This window comes from Candoia aspera, chromosome 3, assembly GCF_035149785.1.
Source record: "Candoia aspera isolate rCanAsp1 chromosome 3, rCanAsp1.hap2, whole genome shotgun sequence".
Taxonomy (NCBI): domain Eukaryota; kingdom Metazoa; phylum Chordata; class Lepidosauria; order Squamata; family Boidae; genus Candoia; species Candoia aspera.
Window position 1 is genome coordinate 144,664,403 of NC_086155.1, and position 19,792 is coordinate 144,684,194.

Consider the following 19,792-nt stretch of genomic DNA (forward strand, 5'->3'; position numbering starts at 1 on the left):
TAATCCACTTAGTGAAAAGCTTGTCCTGATCATTGATTGCTCATAAAAAATATGTATATGAGAAAGTATAATGTTCTGCATCATAGTTTCATCGTGCTTAGGGAAAACAGCAGCTTTTTTGATTTTCTGGACAGGATTACTTCTCAATTAATTTTAAGAGCGGGTAGCCTTTGTCTTTGGAATATTCAGCCATATGGATGACATAGTGAATAAGATTTTCCTTAAAGTTAAATCTTCGAAGTGACTATCTTGATAGCACTTCTTTCATATATTTGCAGAGCAGCATGTTGTCATAGCCAATAGAAGAGGTGGGATTCCAGGCTTATTCACAGGAGAGCTGTGCAGTTTTGCTTATGGTGGTATCATAGCTTATTTGAATGAGTGTGTGTCTTGCATGGCAGCAGTCTTGGGTTCAGACAGGTGGTATGTGTAGAACTCTACCTGAGTCCATGGACAGCTGTTTTAGACTAGCTTCCTGTATTCTAACCTGAGTCCATCTAACGCAACTTAGCCTTTTCAGACAAGCAGCAAATATCCAAGGCTACAAGGAAATGTCTCTTCAGCCTTGTAGCCTAGAGTGTATGAGGTCCAGAGGGAATCTGTATCATATCATCTCTGTCACAGCTCAAACCTTCAGCAAAGGATCGTTACCTTGCCGTGGTGCTGGAGCTTGAGCACCTCAATGATGCCATGAGCTAAACCGTGAAGGGCCACCCAAGACAAGAAGGTCATGACAGAGAGGTCAGACTAAATGCGATCCCTGGGGAAGGTAATGGCAACCCACCCCAGTATTCTTGCCGTGAAAACTCAATGGATCAGTACAACCAGAGATATGTCGGTATACCATCGGAAGATGAGACCCCCAGGTCGGAAGATGGTCAAAATGCTACTGGGGAGGAACAGAGGATGAGTTCAACTAGCCCCAGACGTGATGACGCAGCTAGCTCAAAGCCGAAAGGACGGCTAGCGGCCGACGGTGCTGGTGGTGAACGGCGAATCCGATGTTCTAAGGATCAACAGACCATTGGAACCTGGAATGTAAGATCTATGAGCCAGGGCAAATTGGATGTGGTTATTGGTGAGATGTCAAGGTTAAAGATAGACATTTTGGGCGTCAGTGAACTGAAATGGACTGGAATGGGCCACCTCACATCAAATGACCACCAGATCTACTACTGTGGACAAGAGGACCACAGCGGAAATGGAGTAGCCTTCATAATTAATAGTAAAGTGGCTAAAGCAGTGCTTGGATACAATCCAAAAAACGATAGAATGATCTCAATTCGAATTCAGGAAAAGCCATCTAACATCACAGTGATCCAAATATACGCCCCAACCACAGATGCGGAAGAAGCTGAAGTAGAGCAGTTCTATGAGGATCTGCAGCACCTACTGGACGACACGCCTAAAAGAGATGTTATTTTCATCACGGGAGACTGGAATGCTAAGGTGGGCAGTCAAATGACACCTGGAATTACAGGTAAGCATGGCCTGGGAGAACAAAACGAAGCAGGACATAGGCTGATAGAATTTTGCCAAGACAACTCACTCTGCATAACAAACACTCTCTTCCAACAACCTAAGAGACGGCTTTATACATGGACTTCACCAGATGGACAACACTGAAATCAAATTGACTACATCCTTTGGAGCCAAAGGTGGCGGACATCTATACAGTTGGTAAAAACAAGACCTGGAGCTGACTGTAGTTCAGATCACGAACTTCTTGTTGCACAATTTAGGATCAGACTAAAGAGATTAGGGAAGACCCACAGATCAGCTAGATATGAGCTCACTATTATTCCTAAGGAATATGCAGTGGAGGTGAAGAATCGATTTAAGGGACTGGACTTAGTAGATAGGGTCCCGGAAGAACTCTGGATAGAAGTTCGCAACACTGTTCAGGAGGCGGCAACAAAATACATCCCAAAGAAAGAGAAAACCAAGAAGGCAAAATGGCTGTCTGCTGAGACACTAGAAGTAGCCCAAGAAAGAAGGAAAGCAAAAGGCAACAGTGATAGAGGGAGATATGCCCAATTAAATGCAACATTTCAGAGGTTAGCCAGAAGAGATAAGGAATTATTTTTAAACAAGCAATGTGTGGAAGAAGACAATAGAACAGGAAGGACAAGAGACCTCTTCCAGAAAATTAGAAACATTGGAGGTAAATTCCAGGCAAAAATGGGTATGATCAAAAACAAAGATGGCAAGGACCTAACAGAAGAAGAAGAGATCAAGAAAAGGTGGCAAGAATATACAGAAGACCTGTATAGGAAGGATAACAATATCGGGGATAGCTTTGACGGTGTGGTGAGTGAGCTAGAGCCAGACATCCTGAAGAGTGAGGTTGAATGGGCCTTGAGAAGCATTGCTAATAACAAGGCAGCAGGAGACGACAGCATCCCAGCTGAACTGTTCAAAATCTTGCAAGATGATGCTGTCAAGGTGATGCATGCTATATGCCAGCAAATTTGGAAAACACAAGAATGGCCATCAGATTGGAAAAAATCAACATATCCCCATACCAAAAAAGGGAAGCACTAAAGAATGTTCAAACTATCGAACAGTGGCACTCGCTTCACATGCCAGTAAGGTAATGCTCAAGATCCTGCAAGGTAGACTTCAACAATTCATGGAGCGAGAATTGCCAGATGTACAAGCTGAGTTTAGAAAAGGCAGAGGAACTAGGGACCAAATTGCCAATATCCACTGGATAATGGAAAAAGCCAGGGAGTTTCAGAAAAACATCTATTTCTGTTTTATTGACTATTCTAAAGCCTTTGACTGTGTGGACCATAACAAATTGTGGCAAGTTCTTAGCGGTATGGGGATACCAAGTCATCTTGTCTGCCTCCTGAAGAATCTGTATAACGACCAAGTAGCAACAGTAAGAACAGACCACGGAACAACGGACTGGTTTAAGATTGGGAAAGGAGTACGGCAGGGCTGTATACTCTCACCCTACCTATTCAACTTGTACGCAGAACACATCATGCAACATGCTGGGCTTGAGGAATCTAAGGCTGGAGTTAAAATCACTGGAAGAAACATTAACAATCTCAAATATGTAGATGATACCACTTCGATGGCTGAAAGCGATGAGGAACTGAGGAGCCTTATGATGAAGGTGAAAGAAGAAAGTGCAAAAGCTGGCTTGCAGCTAAACATGAAAAAAACCAAGTTTATGGCAACCAGCTTGATTGATAACTGGCAAATAGAGGGAGAAAATGTAGAAGCAGTGAAAGACTTTGTATTTCTAGGTGTGAAGATTACTGCAGATGCTGACTGCAGTCAGGAAATCAGAAGACGCTTAATCCTTGGGAGAAGAGCAATGACAAATCTCGATAAAATATTTAAGAGCAGAGACATCACACTGACAACAAAGGTCTGCATAGTTAAAGCAGTGGTGTTCCCCGTAGTAACATATGGCTGCGAGAGCTGGACCATAAGGAAGGCTGAGAGAAGGAAGATCGATGCTTTTGAACTGTGGTGTTGGAGGAAAATTCTGAGAGTGCCTTGGACTGCAAGAAGATCAAACCAGTCCATACTCCAGGAAATAAAGCCAGACTGCTCACTTGAGGGAATGATATTAAAGGCAAAACTGAAATACCTTGGCCACATAATGAGAAGACAGGAGACCCTGGAGAAGATGCTGATGCTAGGGAGAGTGGAAGGCAAAAGGAAGAGGGGCCGACCAAGGGCAAGGTGGATGGATGATATTCTAGAGGTGACGGACTCGTCCCTGGGGGAGCTGGGGGTGTTGACGACCGACACGAAGCTCTGGCGTGGGCCGGTCCATGAAGTCACGAAGAGTCGGAAGCGACTAAACGAATAAACAACAAAAACAGCTCAAACATTTCTGAAGAGAGTAGCTTGTGTGATAAAATATATATTATTTCTTTATTGTGTGTATATCTCTGCTTTTCTCTCAGAGCTCAAGAGAGGGCATCATTCATGGGGGCATGATCTTTCCTAATATTACCCTATAACAACCTCCGTATGAATAGCTTGAGCTGAGAGTGATAGCCTAAATTATGCAGTGGTTGAATAGGGATTTGAATGTGGAGTACCTTGGACCACATCCCTTATTTGGGAAATCATATTATATCTGAGAACATGGAAGGTAACCATTCCTGATCTAGCACATTCACTGAACCAAGAAAAGCCAGTAATGTCATCTGAATCAATACAGCCACCTAGGCCTGGTGTTTATTACATCAACTGTTTTTTTTAAAGCCTGATTTAAAAATAAACCCTTCCTTCCATAGCGCAGTGTGAGAAGATGTATTGAGAAATGTTGGTTTGATTCAACTGTTGATTCTAAAATAGTTTCCTAGTTTCTGGGCCAGAGTCCAGTAAATGGATTCTGTTTGGAATAAACAACCTGATATCCTGCAGACATTCTGGACTACAGTTTTTACAATTCCGTGGTCCTGGTCAAAATGGCTGGAGTTGATAGGAGTTATTGTTTAAAACTTCTGGAAGACACCAGGATGTCTATCCCAACTCACAGTTAGACAGTGTAAGAAACAGTTTGTTTTTCTCATTGTCAGTAATGAGGGCACAAGGGACTGAATAATGTCTGCAGTGAACTCACTACCAACAAGATTATTTGCCTGTTTATATTACAGAAGCCCTATGGATGCTACTTTTCTATGTTTCTATCATGTATTGTTTTAGTACAGTATGTATAAAAGACACCAAGGAAAAGAAAGCAGTGCTCCCTATCCCGTTATCCTTGTCCTAACAGTCAGAAATCACGCTGAGATGAGGAGTAGGTCTCTAATGTTTATTACTGCTACATTAACAGAATCCTAACAAACTGAAGAAGCGTGGGAAAAACCCAGACATATAAACCCCAAAAGCTAAGGTGGGTCTGATCTGTGTCTCTCTGAATGGCTGCTTAATTCCTCAGTACTACGCATGCATTTTCCCCCCTGGATAGAGGCCCCCTCCTGCTCACCATCAGTACTCATGACAATCCTTCCCTTCAGGATGATACTATTGGTTTGCCATTTTTGATTTTTTTTGGTATGTTGGGTTTACCAGTCCAGCATGGAAAAGGATCGTGGAGAAGCAGAATAAATGGTGGAACATGAGGTAGAAGGTCTTGGAGTAAAGAGCTTAAAATGAAGGAAAACTGTACAGAAAGTGGTGGAGCGGAGGTAAAAGGGGCCAAAGCCTAAGGCAGTTGAAAATAACACCAAGGAGAGTGTCTCTTGGAAGGGAAGCAATATAGATTTTAAGAACAGAATTATATACTCCATAGTAAGGCTCCATTCTGTTCATATATATATGCTCTGGAGTAATAAGTTGAAGTTGGAAGCGATTGAGAAAAAGTGGTGGTACACATGTCCTAACTCACTGAAATAAAGCTGTAGTAGATTCTATTGGATATTACATTAAATGTCAGTCTTTGGTACTGTCTTTCAGTGTCTTTCAGATATTGTCAGTTTTGCCTTCATCAGCTTAAATATGGTTAACTGTTACTTACTCCTTGCTCTTTCCCCCAAATGATGTTAAGATTGCTATTTAAGGGCATTCAGAGTGGCATGTAAGACTTTTAAGGAGCAATGATATAAACAGAAACACCAGCAAGAAAACCAAAGTGTAAATATTTTGGTCTTTTCTGTGGATATCTATACTGCTTACTCAGAGTTTTACCAAGTTTTCCTGTTTTTTATTGCATAATTCTGACAATTAGTGCTGTCCAGAACCTCTTGTTATGTTTGGATTGTTCAGAAGTTTCCATGACCTTTGAGTGTTTTTGGTTTGCTGGTGTTTTAAAAAAAAAAACCTCATGGATCTTGTGGTTAGTGCAGTATTTGTTTTTTGGAGAGGGGAGCCTAAAGATAAAAGTCACTGCTTTGAGTTGTCTAAACAGTGTTGATTTAGTAATGTTGTTCAGTTGCTTGTAATCCAGTATACCTTGCAGAACTGCTGTTATTTGTGGTAGCCAATATATTTAGGGCTGGAGCGTTTCTCAGGCATATTTATGAGCAACTCAACTTTCTCATTCTGATCTTTAAAATGCAAGACATGTGAATTCCACACAAGCAGGGCTGCGCAACCCAGCCTTCTTTTTGTGGCTTCTGGAGCGGCTCCAGATTGCTTTTTATTTTGTATTTTTTAATCACATAAGGAGCACCTAAACGTGTTATGACTAACACATATTAACATTAAAAATTAAAGTTAAAATACAATCAAAGAAACCTCTTAGATTCTTTTAAGGCACAAAGTTTTACCCTACCCTCTTGAGGAGCCTGATGGACTGTATGAGGACTACATTCTCTGCTAGGCTATAGACTATAAATAAATAAATATACCCTGGGCTGCAAGTGTTTGCTGCCCCCATTTTAAACACATTGTTCTTTGAAGTGTTTCCACTGTACAGCCACTGTTTGGAAAAACATTTGTGCACTCGACTCCTACAGATATATACTCCATGTGGCATTATACTTAACATTGTTAGCTTTCTTTTATGCAAATTTCTAACTGCTTTTGAATTCTGAAAATATTAGACAAAGTGGAATGCTGATTTGCATGCAGAGTTGGGATTACAGTTCAGTGTTTAAATAGATATATTTGGATATAGTAAGCTTTAAAAAAATCTGTAAAACTTCTGGAACTCATTTGTTGCCATCCATGTAAAAATTATGCTGAGAGAGACTGCAAAACAATATTTGTGCCTTTTCTTCAGCTGGTTCAATTGGTGAGATCCAGAGTATAATTTTAACTATGTCTTTTTATTGCTCTAAGAAACATTCGTTATTTTTTATTTTGTTGACTCTAATAACATTAACAAAAGGTATATATAGTGTATATCCTGGTTGCATTTTGCCTATTTGCTGGGCAAAGTAAGTAAGGAGTACCTTTTACAATGTAGCATACAACCTAATTTTATATGACACATTGGCTGAGCTGGTTAGGGGTTTGAGAGTTGCATTCCCAAAACATCTTGAAAGGCCAGGCTGTGAAGGGCTGTAAAAGATACTGAATTGAATATATCTTGGATAGGCAGGGGTGTGTTTTTTTTCCTGAAAGTGGTATATATTAATGTGATAGCTTGGTGCTAATATGTAAGAGTCTTTGCTTGCTCGCCATGACCTCACTTCAGCTGTTCTAATAAGTCTACCATCATTATTGATTAGAGTTAAATTCTTCTGAAGATTTTAAAGGGTTGCATGTGACTGTTCACCACACATTTGTATTTGTTTATATGTCATTACAGCAAAGCCCACATTTTTGTTTGTAAGTAATATGATTGACAGCTAACTAAGGACAGGGCACATCTTTGTTTTAGAAACAGCCACCAAAAATGAGGTAAACTTTTTAAGTACTTGGGTGCTGGGCTAGAAGCCAGGAGACTGTGAGTTCTAGTCCCGCCTTAGGCATGAAAGCCGGCTGGGTGACCTTGGGCCAGTCACTCTCTCTCAGCCCAACTCACCTGACAGGGTTGTTGTGGGGAAAAGAGGAGGAGGAAGGAGTATTAGGTAAGTTTGCCGCCTTGAGTTATTTATAAAAATAATAAAGGTGGGATAAAAATTTAAATAAATAAATAAGGCTTCCCCTTCTTGGCTTTTCCCAGTTAGGCCTAGAAAAATGCTTTCATTATGTGGGAATGAGAAGTGTATGTAGTTTTGGTCCCCATCCATGTTTGCATGCAACTTTGGAAAGTTAGTCCCAAGGGGATGTATCTCTACCCAAGCTTTGGTATCTCGGCTGCAGAGAGTGCAAAAAAAGGCTATTGAGGCATGTGAACAGTCTGGCCATGAGAGCAGGCTGCTGGCCAGTGTTGTCATAAACTCTTCGCTGGTGCTGTGTGTAAGTAAATAGCTTATTTAAGCACTTACACAGGAAAGCCTCAGCAGATGGCAGCACCTAGCTGCTCTTGGCAAATCTTGGAAGCTAAGCAGAATTGGACCTGGTTAGTACTTGCACCAGGGTTGGTTAGACTGGGAAGTCAAAGAAGTATCCTGGAAGATGGTAATGGTAAACCACTTGTGTAACTCTGCCAAGGAACCTGCATGGGTGCTGCAGTCACCAGGAACTGAGCTCAGCTCAGGTTATCTGGATGTACAAAACAGAAAAAAGCCCACATTCTCTCAGTGTACCTCTTAGCTGTCACTAGAAACAGAGCAATCAATGTTATCTGTGCTATGTCAATGAAGGGCTGCGGTTTGCCGAAAAATATAGTAACCTTTGCATGATCTGATATAACTACAGGTAGTCCTCGACTTACAGCCATTTGTTTAGTGACCGTCCAAAGTTACGACAGCGCTGAAGAAAGTTACTTACAACTGGTACTTGCACTTACAACCATTGCAACATCCCCACAGTCACGTGATCAAAATTCGGGCGCTTGACAACCAGCATGTATTTACAACGGTTGCAGCGTCCCAGGGTTGTGTGTTCACCATTTGCAACCTTCCCAGCTGGCTTCAAACAAGTAAAACCAGTGAGGGAAGCTGGATTTGCTTAATGACCATGGTGATTATCTTAACGACCGCAGCAAAAAAGGTCATAAAATCAGGCATGGTCACATGATGCTTCACTTAACAACTGAAGTTCTGGTCCCAATTGTGGTTGTATGTCAAGGACTATCTGTAAGTAAAGAACTATTGCTGAAACATTGTCACTGATTCAGAACAATGTTCATATAAATTCATAATTTTATTTAATTTCTTTATAAACTACTTAAAATCATAGTTTATGTGATTTTTCCCATGGTATTTAAACTTGTTTTTGTTAATTTTTAATCATATTTATTGAATCACTTAAGTGTTGCCACATATTCATATTGTTATGCAAACTGCACTCCTTTGATAAAGTGTTGAATCGTAATCTCTTCTGTGTGATGTCAAACAGAATAAATTCTGAATACATAATGTATATTTATATTTCAGAAAATGCAGCAGAAGCAGACCTCTGGCTGTTGAACAGTTGTACAGTAAAAAGCCCTGCTGAAGACCACTTTCGAAACTCAATTAAGTAAGTTGTTACCCTTTGATAAACACCCTTGAATTAACAGAGATGATTGAAAAATCTTTCCTTGAAGAGTGTCTATTGTTATTCATAGCAGAATGGAAAACACGGAAAACTGGTATAATTCAGTGGCAATTAGATTGAAGTGAGGAGGCTGTACAGTATCTGATTCATGTAGTTGTTGTCTTTAAGAAAATCCTTGGAAATACTGTTTATTACTTGGTTTACTACACAAGCATCACAGTTGTTTTCCAAAATGTTCAGAACAATCTCCAAGTTGAGGATTCCAGATAGTGACCAGTTGAAGCCAAACTGCACAGCCTGAATCTCCAGGATGAATTGTGGCCCCTGAAAGTCTTCGATGTGGCTCCAGAAATTCCAAAAACAGTTACCAACTTGTAATTTTTAATGTAGCAGTATGGGAACATTATTAAATACATTTCTGAGGAGTAATTATCTTGACTTTAATTAATTACAGTTATTTGTGTGCTGTCTATTGAACCCACTCTAGGCAGCTTACAACAGTTACATTAAAAACATCCATAGAATCCATAAATATAATCATTACAATATTGAAAAATCTGCTGCTGTCCTCCATTAAGTATCACTCTCCAAAAGCCCTGTGGAAGATAATGTTTTACATCTGTTCAGGGCCGCAACTAGGAGGGGCAAGCGGGGCATGTGCCCTGGGCGCCGTGCTGGTGGGTGCCAAAATGAGCACTGGGGGGATGCCAAAATGAGTGCTGGGGGGTGCCAAAATGGGCATGGAATCCATGTTTGCCCCGGGTGACACAGACCCTAGTTGCGGCCCTGCATCTGTTTCCTGAAAGATAAAGAGCTAGGGACTAATAAGACCCCAGGGGGTAAGCTATTCTAAAGTGAGGGGCTACTACTGCAAATGCCATTTTCTAGGTCCCCAACCCTCAATCTCTCCAAGGATGGGTACCTGCAGCTTCCTGTCCTGGCCAGATTGTGGCCTTATTACCTGAAGAAGATAGGTAATGAGGGCCCAAGCCATAGAGAGCTTTATAGATAACATTCAACAACTTAAATTGGACCTGGAAACCTACCGCTAATCAATGCAGCTCTCAGAAAAAGGTATTATCCTGCTGAACCAGTTTGAGCTGGTCAGTAGGCAAGCAGCTGTGTTCTGTGCCAGATACAGCTTCTGTGTTTTCTTGAATGGCATTGCCACCTGTAGCAAATTGTACTAATCTAACTGAGAAATGACAAAGGCAAGAGTAACTCTTTTCAGTACCTTTAATCCAGGTGCAACTGGTAGATCCACCCAAGCTGACCAAAGATTCTCCTGGCCACTGCTTCCATGTGCTGTTCCAGCAGGAGCTGCAAGGCCAGGAGAACCTCTAAATACCCAGTTATAAATCTCAACTCCAGGACAACCAAATTATGTTGTTGAGATGTTGTCACAGTGCCTGGAGGTGGTTTGGACCTGGATTGGGAGGAACAGACTGAAACTCAACCTTGACAAGACTGAGTGGCTGTCAGTTTCCGGTTCTTCTGCTATCATAAATTTTCCACCTTTAATTCTGAATGGGTTACATTTCACCAGACAGAACTAGTGTGCAAATTGGAGGTTCTCCTGGATTCATAGAACAGGTGGCAACTGTGGCCAGGAAGGTCTCTACTCAGATGCATTCGGTGTGCCAACTAAGTCCTTTCCTGGACTGGTTTGCTGAAACCGGAGTTCCTTCTCACAATTGCAGGCATCCCTCGCAGATATTGCAGGTCTGGTTCCAGACCACTGCAATAAAGCGAATGTCACAATAAAGCTAGTCACACAAATGTTTTGGTTTCCCAGTGCATATAAAAGTTATGTTTACACTATACTGTTGTCTATTAAGTGTGCAGTAGCATTATGTCTAAACAAAATGTACATGCTTTAATTAAAAAATACTTTATTGCTAAAAAATGCTAGTCTGTTGGAAAAATGGCACCGATAGACTTGCTCTACACAGGCTTGCCACAAACCTTCAATTTGTTTAAAAATGCAGTATCTGCGAAGCGCAATAAAACAAGGTATGCCTGTACTTATGCCATAGTAGCTAGTGGACTGTTGCAATGTATTCTATAAGGGATTGCCCTTGAAGATCCCTCAGAAACTGCAGTTGGTCCAGAATGTGGTGGCATGAACAGTTTGGGGCATGCCTCAGTGTATCCATGCTGTGTGAGCTGCTCTGGTTACCAGTAAGCTTCTGCGTACAGTTCATGGTGCGGGTATTATCTTTAACGCCCTTTCATGGCATAGGACCTAGTTATTGAACGGACTGCGTTTCTCCCATTGTTTCTGCCCAACTGGTAAGGTCAACAGAGTGAGCATGCTCCAGATCCCATCTTTAAAGCAGTATTATATGTTCGATTCTGGGAAACTTGCCTTGTCTGTCATGGTGCCTGCCCTCTGGAATAATTATGAGGTTTAAGTAGCCCCAACCCTGTGTTCTTTAGATAGGCCTTGAAGATAGGCTTACTCTGCTTGTGTATGGATATCTTCATGCTTATTTTGCATACTTGCACTGCCCCAGACAGACTCAGTGCGTAATCTGGGGGTTCTCCTGGACTCACAACTCCTGCTTGAAGAGCAGGTGGCAGTCGTGGCCAGGAGGGCCTTTGTGCAACTTCGGGTTGTACGCCAGTTACGACCTTTCCTGGATCGAGAAGCCCTCCGAACAGTCACTCACACCCTGGTTATCTCTCATATAGACTACTGCAATGCTCTCTACATAGGGCTACCCTTGAAGAGTATCCGGAAGGTTCAGCTGGTTCAGAATGCAGCCACGCGGGCTATTTTTGGTGCCCCTAGGTCAGCACATATAACACTGTTGCTGTGCAAGCTGCACTGGGTGCCAGTTTGCTTCTGGGTCCAATTCAAGGTGTTGGTTATTACCTTTAAAGCCCTACATGGCATGGGGCCAGGTTACCTGAGGGACCATCTCATCCCCATTACATCGGCCTGCCCCACCCGATCATCCAGAGAGGGCATGTTGCGGACCCCGTCCGTAAGAGAATTTCATCTGGCGGGGTCCAGGAAATGGGCCTTCTCTGTAGTGGCCCCCGCCCTCTGGAATATCTTGCCCCCAGAGGTGAGGCAGGCCCCCTCACTCCTGACCTTCCGGAAGGCTCTGAAGACCTGGTTCTGCCGTCTCGCCTGGGGCGGGAAAGTGAATAACCATTCTTGGGGGTGGCTCGCACCCTAGAGTCCCTCCCACCAGCCTGGATTTTATACCTTTTTTGGATTCTATTTATTTACTGTATTTTATTATAACTGTTTTATGAGATTTTAATGTTTATATTTTGTGCTTGATTTTACTGTAAACCGCCCAGAGTCCCTCTTTTGGGGGAGATGGACGGTGGCTAAATTTGATCAATCAATCAATAAAAATAAATACTTCTTTTAAGAATATGAACTGTAGGCACTGACCTTTTTGTATTTAGTGTCTCCTATTTCATTTGAAAGGACACATTGTATCCTTTACATTCATCTCTCTCTCTCTCTCTCTCTCTTTTCCTGAACCCAAGCTCAGCTCCTAGTCTGTATTTACTTCTTAGCAGCAACGGGATGAGTTAAGTTGGGCTAGGTGCTAGCATCTCCTGTGAATCAAATGTATATATAACATGAGTTAGACACAGAATTAAGTTTGATAAAACACTTTTGTCATAAGTCATCACACTGTGCACCAAAGACCCCTGAGATACATTGTATTTGTTTCTGTGTGGCAGAGTGTGGGTAGGTGGCCCCTATGAAAGGCTCCTGAAACCAGGAATAGTTTTCCTTGTTATGACCAGTAAGGTGATCTTAAACCCAGAAGTGGTTTTAAGTGAAGTAGCAGCACTTAATAAACCTTGCCAGGTCTTGAAAAATTAAGACAAGCAGGACCTGGTTAAGCTGATTGGGAGACCACTGGCAATTCCCAGGGCTATAGGGTAAACTACAAAATCGGGGAGGATATCCCAGAAGAAGGCAGTGGCATATGATACCTCTACACTGTTGTGTAGAAAACTACATGGATATGTCCAGAAAGTCCCCAGGAGTCATCTTTACTTGAAGGAGACTTCACCTTTCCTTTTAGGAAAGCCACAGTAATGGTTTCCAGGTGAACTAATACAATGACCTGTAACTACTCAAATTTTATTTAGTAGTGAACTTTGTGCTACACTTTCCTCGTAATGGTTTCAGTACTGTTTTTGTTTTAAGTACAGCTTCCTTTTGCCCTGTGGAACAACATATTAAGATTCTAGTAGAAAGCTGCTGATGTTTTGACTATCAGCAGTTAGTGAAAAGAATAGGTAGAAACCTTGTTTCAGTAGTGTGCCTAGTATAAACTTCAAGTCTTGCTTGTTAGGTAAACAGTCAAATGGACTTTATGCAGTCAGATGATTAGTGCAGTGTGCAGATGGGCTTCTGTTGAGAGCGAACATGAGCTGTATTTTAATTCCAGTTGAGCAGCTGGTGTGCTCTGAAGAATAAAGAGAGGGTGGGGCTAGAACAGTCCATGATTCCTTCTCTCCCTTACGTTGTGTGCCTCCTTTGGATCGAAGCACTGGCAGCCTGGCAAAAAGTTAGTGCTTTTCTTGCCAAGAAAAACCTAGTTTCCTAAACACCCGCCGTTAATATGTTGTTAGGCAGTAATAATGGATCGGCTAGCCAATTATCATGGTAACAGAATTACTAGCTTGGTTCCAGCTGTTACAAGTGGTAATTTTTGACAATAGTAGGCACATGCATTGAAGCAGAGTGGTGAAAATAAATACTACAGTATTCTCAGTCATCTGAATGCCTTTTTTTATGTTCAAAATATAACCGAATCTAATTTTAATTAAGACTGAAATATTTTTCTCCACAGAATTATCTAATGGCCTATTTGTTGTGATTTCAGAGGAGATATTTTGTCTGTGCTAAAACATCTGCAGGGGCTTCCAGTGTATTTCAAAACACTACTCAGAGTGTTGGTTTTATCCTATAAAGCTTCCAGTGACCTGAGTATACTCTGATGGTTACTTTCTTCATCATCCTGATTATTCAGTCAGATCAAGTCAAGATTGAGCTCCTTCTTTCAGACCTCTAAAGTTGAAAGTTAATTCAGTGATTAATCCCACATTGCCTTGTCTCTGTAATGCCTTTGTAAAAGACATCTATTTCATATTCTATTTGTTGTTTGTGCCAAGCAATCTTTTTTTTTCAGAATTTGAATGATATTATAATCAATTGCCAGTAAAAGTGATTTTTATTGCATTTCTTGACATTGTTGTAATTATTATTTTCTATTTTATTTTTCACTATTTATATGTAAGCTACCTTAAGTGTGTGTAGTAGAATGGTAGGATGATCATATTTTAAATAAAACTTTAAAATCATGACAATTTTTTTGGAAATTCAGAAAAAAACATAAGCTTGATAATGAGATCATAGAAAAACAGTATATAACATTTGCAGTACTAGCTATTATTACCTTTCTGTCTATTTAATTTTGAGAGCCACACTTTTTCTAATTGTAGGCATTACCTTATGACTCTAAAAAGGTTATAGTCTTGAGGTCTCCATTGTCCTTGAATAAAGAAAACAGTATCTGTGATTGGGAGATACTATTTAGGAAATACGTATTTCTGGTCATGTGTTTTGTGAAATTCTTTCCCAGATTGTACCTGAGTCAGAGTTTTCTGTGTCTGAGAGAACATGAATTGGATCTAAATTTTAGATATCTTAGACAGAGGAACCGGCTACTAGTTTGGGAATCAACCTTAGCACAGATTATTTGTCTTTCATACTCCAGTGAAGAAATAGTTGCTGGAAGAGGACATCTACCACCTTTTAAGCACTAGAGCTGGTTCCCTTTGACTTGTAGGATACTGGTGATATTTCACAATTTTCCACATTTCTAAGATGAGCAACATTCATTTTCAACCACAAGCATTTAAACAAATGTATACAAACTGGGGCTTTCATATGAACATTTTGTCATCCATAACTATGGTAGTCTAAGCAATTACATAGTGTCATTAGATCTAACAGAGATAAAATTACATGTAAGGATCAGGTCATCCCACAGAAAGCTGCTTCAGCTTTCTTTCACCAAACAGCATTGTCATCCCTTGTTTTGTGGCCTCTTTCTCTCTCTTTGATGAACATTACTCACTGCAGATCAACTCTGGTAATAGAATATTCATGTCTGCCTAGACAACTTTCCAACTGGAACTGTATCTCTAAAGAAAGTTTGATTGAATCTACAGATAAGACTGAATTTGCTCACAAACAGATCTTCTGCTCAATTTGAAAGAGTTGGATGATTCCAGATTATTTGGAATCCACCATCTTGTATTTCTTGATACTCCCTTTTCTTTAACTGAAAGTTGTCCATCTGTAATGGAAAGGACAGTGCAGTCAGAGAACAGAATATCCCATGCTCTGGATGAATAGTCTTGTGCACTGGAATCCTAATTTAGATTCAGTTCTAATTTGTCTCATGAATATTTATAAATATATATATATAAATATTTAGACTCTCTTTCTGCAGTTGATTGCAAGGCATATTGGTAAGAGGGTGAGTCTTCCCACTTCAGTTACACAATCTGAACAGTCCATGAAAGATGGATGGTCCAGTAACTAATAGGTATACAAATTTATGCTTGTTGAACATGCTGCTGCTAATTTTTTTCTGTGTCAAAAGCTACACAGTTCCTTTGAATAGTGTGTTGATGACCAAAATCAAACTGCCTCCAAATGAAAACTAAACTGGGTTGAATTTCATTTATATTTACCTTTAATTAAAATTAAGTATTATTAAAATTATTACTCTCACAACACGTATTAATAATTTTCCTCTTCCTTCACATTAAAAATTGTGAAGTTCACTGTGGGCCCTATCCAAGTCTTGGGAAGCCACAGCTGCCCCTGGAATCTAAGTTTGTGTGCTCCAAATATTTGGACCATATCTAGCAATACAACTTCCTGAGGACCAGTGATAAAAAAGCACTACATCTCAAAGCAAGGAATGTTTAAAAAAGAATTTATCCTGGAAAGGTCAACAAGATAGTCTTCTTTGCTAAATGCTTTCAGAGTTGTCTGAATTGTCTGTGGCTTCCCATGTAAAGTGAATTTGCAGCTGAAGCAGGTAAGCTGTTTCCAGATTCTTATGAGTCTCCATTGTGAAGTTGGAAGTTCCAACAAAGGTTGGATAGGCAAACATTTAGAAGTTAAAAATGATAGCAAAAAGTGTTCAGAGGGTGGTGGGTGGTTAATCTTTTTCTGAGATTGTCCAAGGCTGGCCAGGTGCTTCCACTAGTTCATAAAACAATTACTAGCTGAAGTGTTAGTCATTTGTAAACATTTGTACAGAAGTTTCTTACCCACGTGAGTAGCTTTTACAAGTTTGTGGTAGGCTGTGATTTTGCTCAGTAAATTCTTACAGTGTGTATTTCTTCACCAGATGAAATTTGCTGTTAAAATTAAAGTCTGTATTGCCTTCCATAGATTTTTGAATTTCTATCTTGAATGTGAAATCTGTAGAAAAACAAAAGTGAAAAATTCTGTAGAAGAACAAAAGTGTCCAGCTCACTGGAGTATCCATGATCAGTATGCATTTCACTTGTGTTGATACCATTAGATATATTGGTATCAGTTATTCTAGTATAATTAGATACTTGGCTGATTATATTTTAAAAACATCTATCCTTGTCCCATTTCTTTTTAGGATGTATGTCAGGTACTTTATTGTTAATTGAAATTCATCAAACAAGAGTCACTGGGATTGGGAGGCATATACATTTTAATAATAATAATAATAAATAATAATATAAAAATGTTGACTCTGTCCCATGTGGGTCTGAAATCATGCTAGATTATTACTACTGAAGTACCCTTCAATGACTTGTTGATATTAAATCACTGTTTCCACGCCCACATTTCTCTCTAGCTAAAGGCTTGGTTTTCTTAGTGGATCTTGGTAAAATCTATGGACTTCTTTGTAACTAAATATTAAGCCTTGGCTTAAAACACAAAACATTTCTGACCCAGCTCAAGAGTCTTCTCATCTTTTTATATACCTGAATTTATTTTACATGCCTGGATTGGTTTCCTTTTCTTAAATAAATATATTTTATTTAATAGTTATTTATTTTCCTCTGAGTATACAGAGCTCTTACTTAGTCTCACAGTGTTCAACTGCTTAGTAACAAATTATGCTTTGTATACAAAGCACAGACAAAATGCCGAAGTTGAAAAATAATGTGGTTTTTAGGGGAAGAAGTGCATAAATCTGAGTCAATTTTATTCCTGTATTATTCACAATACGTATCCACCACAATATAACCCCTGTCCCATCGCAAAACCTAGACAGATCTCTTACAAACTTACAGCTATGAGCTGTATCTTCAAATATCTTATATATAGTATATGCTGGAGGTGTTCTTTTCATCAAATAAAAGTGGGGATTCTGTCCAAGGGTTCGAAGGCTTCATCAGGACTCTTCCTGATGCACAGCTGTTAAGTAGGCAGAACTACCTGCTGTGTTAACATAAATTCTTGCAGTATCAATTTAGAAACATTCAGACCACAATAAACTGCTTACACAGATGAAAGTTTTCAGTATTGCATATTTACTTCTCTCTGAAAAAAAAACAAGAAAAACATAAATTCAGAGCTTAATTTGCAGGATAATTCAAATGGAAAAAGCAAATGGGGGCAGCTTCACCAAAGACCTCTTAAACTTGCTGGTTGCCCCCATTTGCCTTTAAACATAAGGAGGATGCTGATTGATTCGTCTTTGGAGGAATCTAAGGGAACCTAGATTAGCAATCCATGCACTGGTAATCTCCCATTTAGAAAACTATGCTTTATTCATTGATTATTTTTGAAAATGGACCAGAAATCTCAGTTGGTATTCTGGAGTGAGGTGGTTTATAAATCAAACAAGATTAGGAGAGAATTAAGTAGAATGGAGTGTCACAAACATATTACAACAGCATTTTTTCATTGTTATTGTGCCAGGTCTAGTTCAGAATGCTTCTTTTGACCGTTAACATTCTTCATAGCTTTGGATTTATAATCTGAAGGATCATCTCTTTCTATAATACGTTATTCAAGAACTGAGACTATAAAAAAGATGGAAAAACCATCTATATCAACATTCTGTTTCCACTGTGGCCAGCTAGATTTACATGTACTCATCTCTCTTCCAATACTAGGCAGAATATATAACAACCTGGACTAGCAGATATTTATATGTTTATCCACGATGATTGAATGGCTTCTCAGTTGTGGAATGTCTTTCTCAGGCTTTCTGATCACTTTTTGGTCAAGGATACCTCTTTATCTCCAGATATCTTTCAAGCTTTTACAGATGGTGCTTAGTTATACTGAAAGTTGATTATTTCAGTGTTTGTTCTAATGCACTCTAACATGCTTATTTTGATTTAAAACTGTGTTGCCTATTGAAATTGTGATTTTACTTTATTTTTAGGTAGCCAAAAGCATGTTAATCTGAATAAATATAAAATAATGCCATAATTTATATTTTATTTTGTGCCAGGACACTTTTGACACTATGTTAATCTAAACCTCTGGTGACATTCTGATTGGTCCTAATTAAATTTGCCACCAATTTGTTAAACTGAATTCTGGTTGAAAGTTGGACCTTCATGAGATCTTTGGAAAGCTCTGCCAAACTTTCCTCCTAGGAATCTGGACTGGAATCCTTTTCTCCCTAAAATAAGTCTCTCAGAATTCTGATTAGTGGTATTTATTAGAAGGAAGGTTAAGGTTTCAACACAAAAATGCCAGCAATTACTTTACTTTCGGGTGAAGCAGCAAGATATAGACAATTTATGTTGGCAAAACCCTTAACATTTTCTCATGGCCTTATGAAGGCTGAGTTGCCTGCATCTGCTTATAGTTTTGGTAGCTGTTACTAGGCTTCTTATCAATGTGAGAACCAATTCTCGCTATGTTACCTTTAGGGTTGTGTTTTCAGTGCCTGTGATAAGAGTTGTGAGCATGTATTATAACAATAATTTTATTCCTAGAAAATAGAGACTAGGGATTTGGCCTTTCCTTTCTTTTCGGTTCAGCAATGTCTGTCTGTCTGTCTATCTACCTTATCAAATTTATAACCGCCCATCTCCCCAGGAAAGGGACTCTGGGCGGTTTACAACAAAACATATACAAAAAGCCATATAAAACTATAGAATAAATGTAATACAAAATAAAATAAAAGTATGGTAGGAACCCGATGGCTAAAAGTTTTCTATGACCCGCAAGCCAAACAGGACCACTCTAAGGAACTAGCCATCCCCAGAAGTGACTATTCTCCCTCCCACCCCAGGCATAGTGACAAAACCAGGTCTTTAATTGTTTTCTGAAGTCCAGGAGGGACTCTCTATGTTTTCAGTATATGCTACAATGTCTTCTCTTACATTCTGTACAGTTTTGGCCTGAGCAGAAGTACTCCTAAACTCAGTACATAATGGGAGACTCATAAAATTATGGACAGTAAGACTGGAGAATCCTCACTCAGTTTCTAACAAGGAGGTAGACCGTTTACAGGGACAGCAACACGGAATATTTTCTGGTACTTTTTTTAAGTGGTGGTGGTATACAGTATTGCTTTTCTTTGCCCTCTGAACGGTACTATATCACTAATATGAAAAAAGATTTTCCTTTAAAGATGTAACTCTTATCATTTCTTTGGCAGAAAGCCTTATCAAGAGGTTTTTTTCCCCCTTAATTTCAGACACAAAAATAAACCACTAATGACATAAAACCTGATCCATTATTGCATATTTGTAGGGGCCTTGACAT

At 39.6% G+C, this 19,792-nt stretch overlaps 1 protein-coding gene across 1 annotated transcript in view; it reads left to right on the plus strand.

The window, feature by feature from the left end:
• Nucleotides 1–19,792, plus strand: part of CDKAL1 (CDK5 regulatory subunit associated protein 1 like 1) — a 338,480-nt gene that overhangs the window by 56,090 nt on the left and 262,598 nt on the right. The window contains exon 4 of the mRNA XM_063298967.1: nucleotides 8,907–8,991. Coding sequence (XP_063155037.1) covers nucleotides 8,907–8,991 — 85 coding nt within the window. The remainder of the gene's footprint in view (nucleotides 1–8,906; nucleotides 8,992–19,792) is intronic.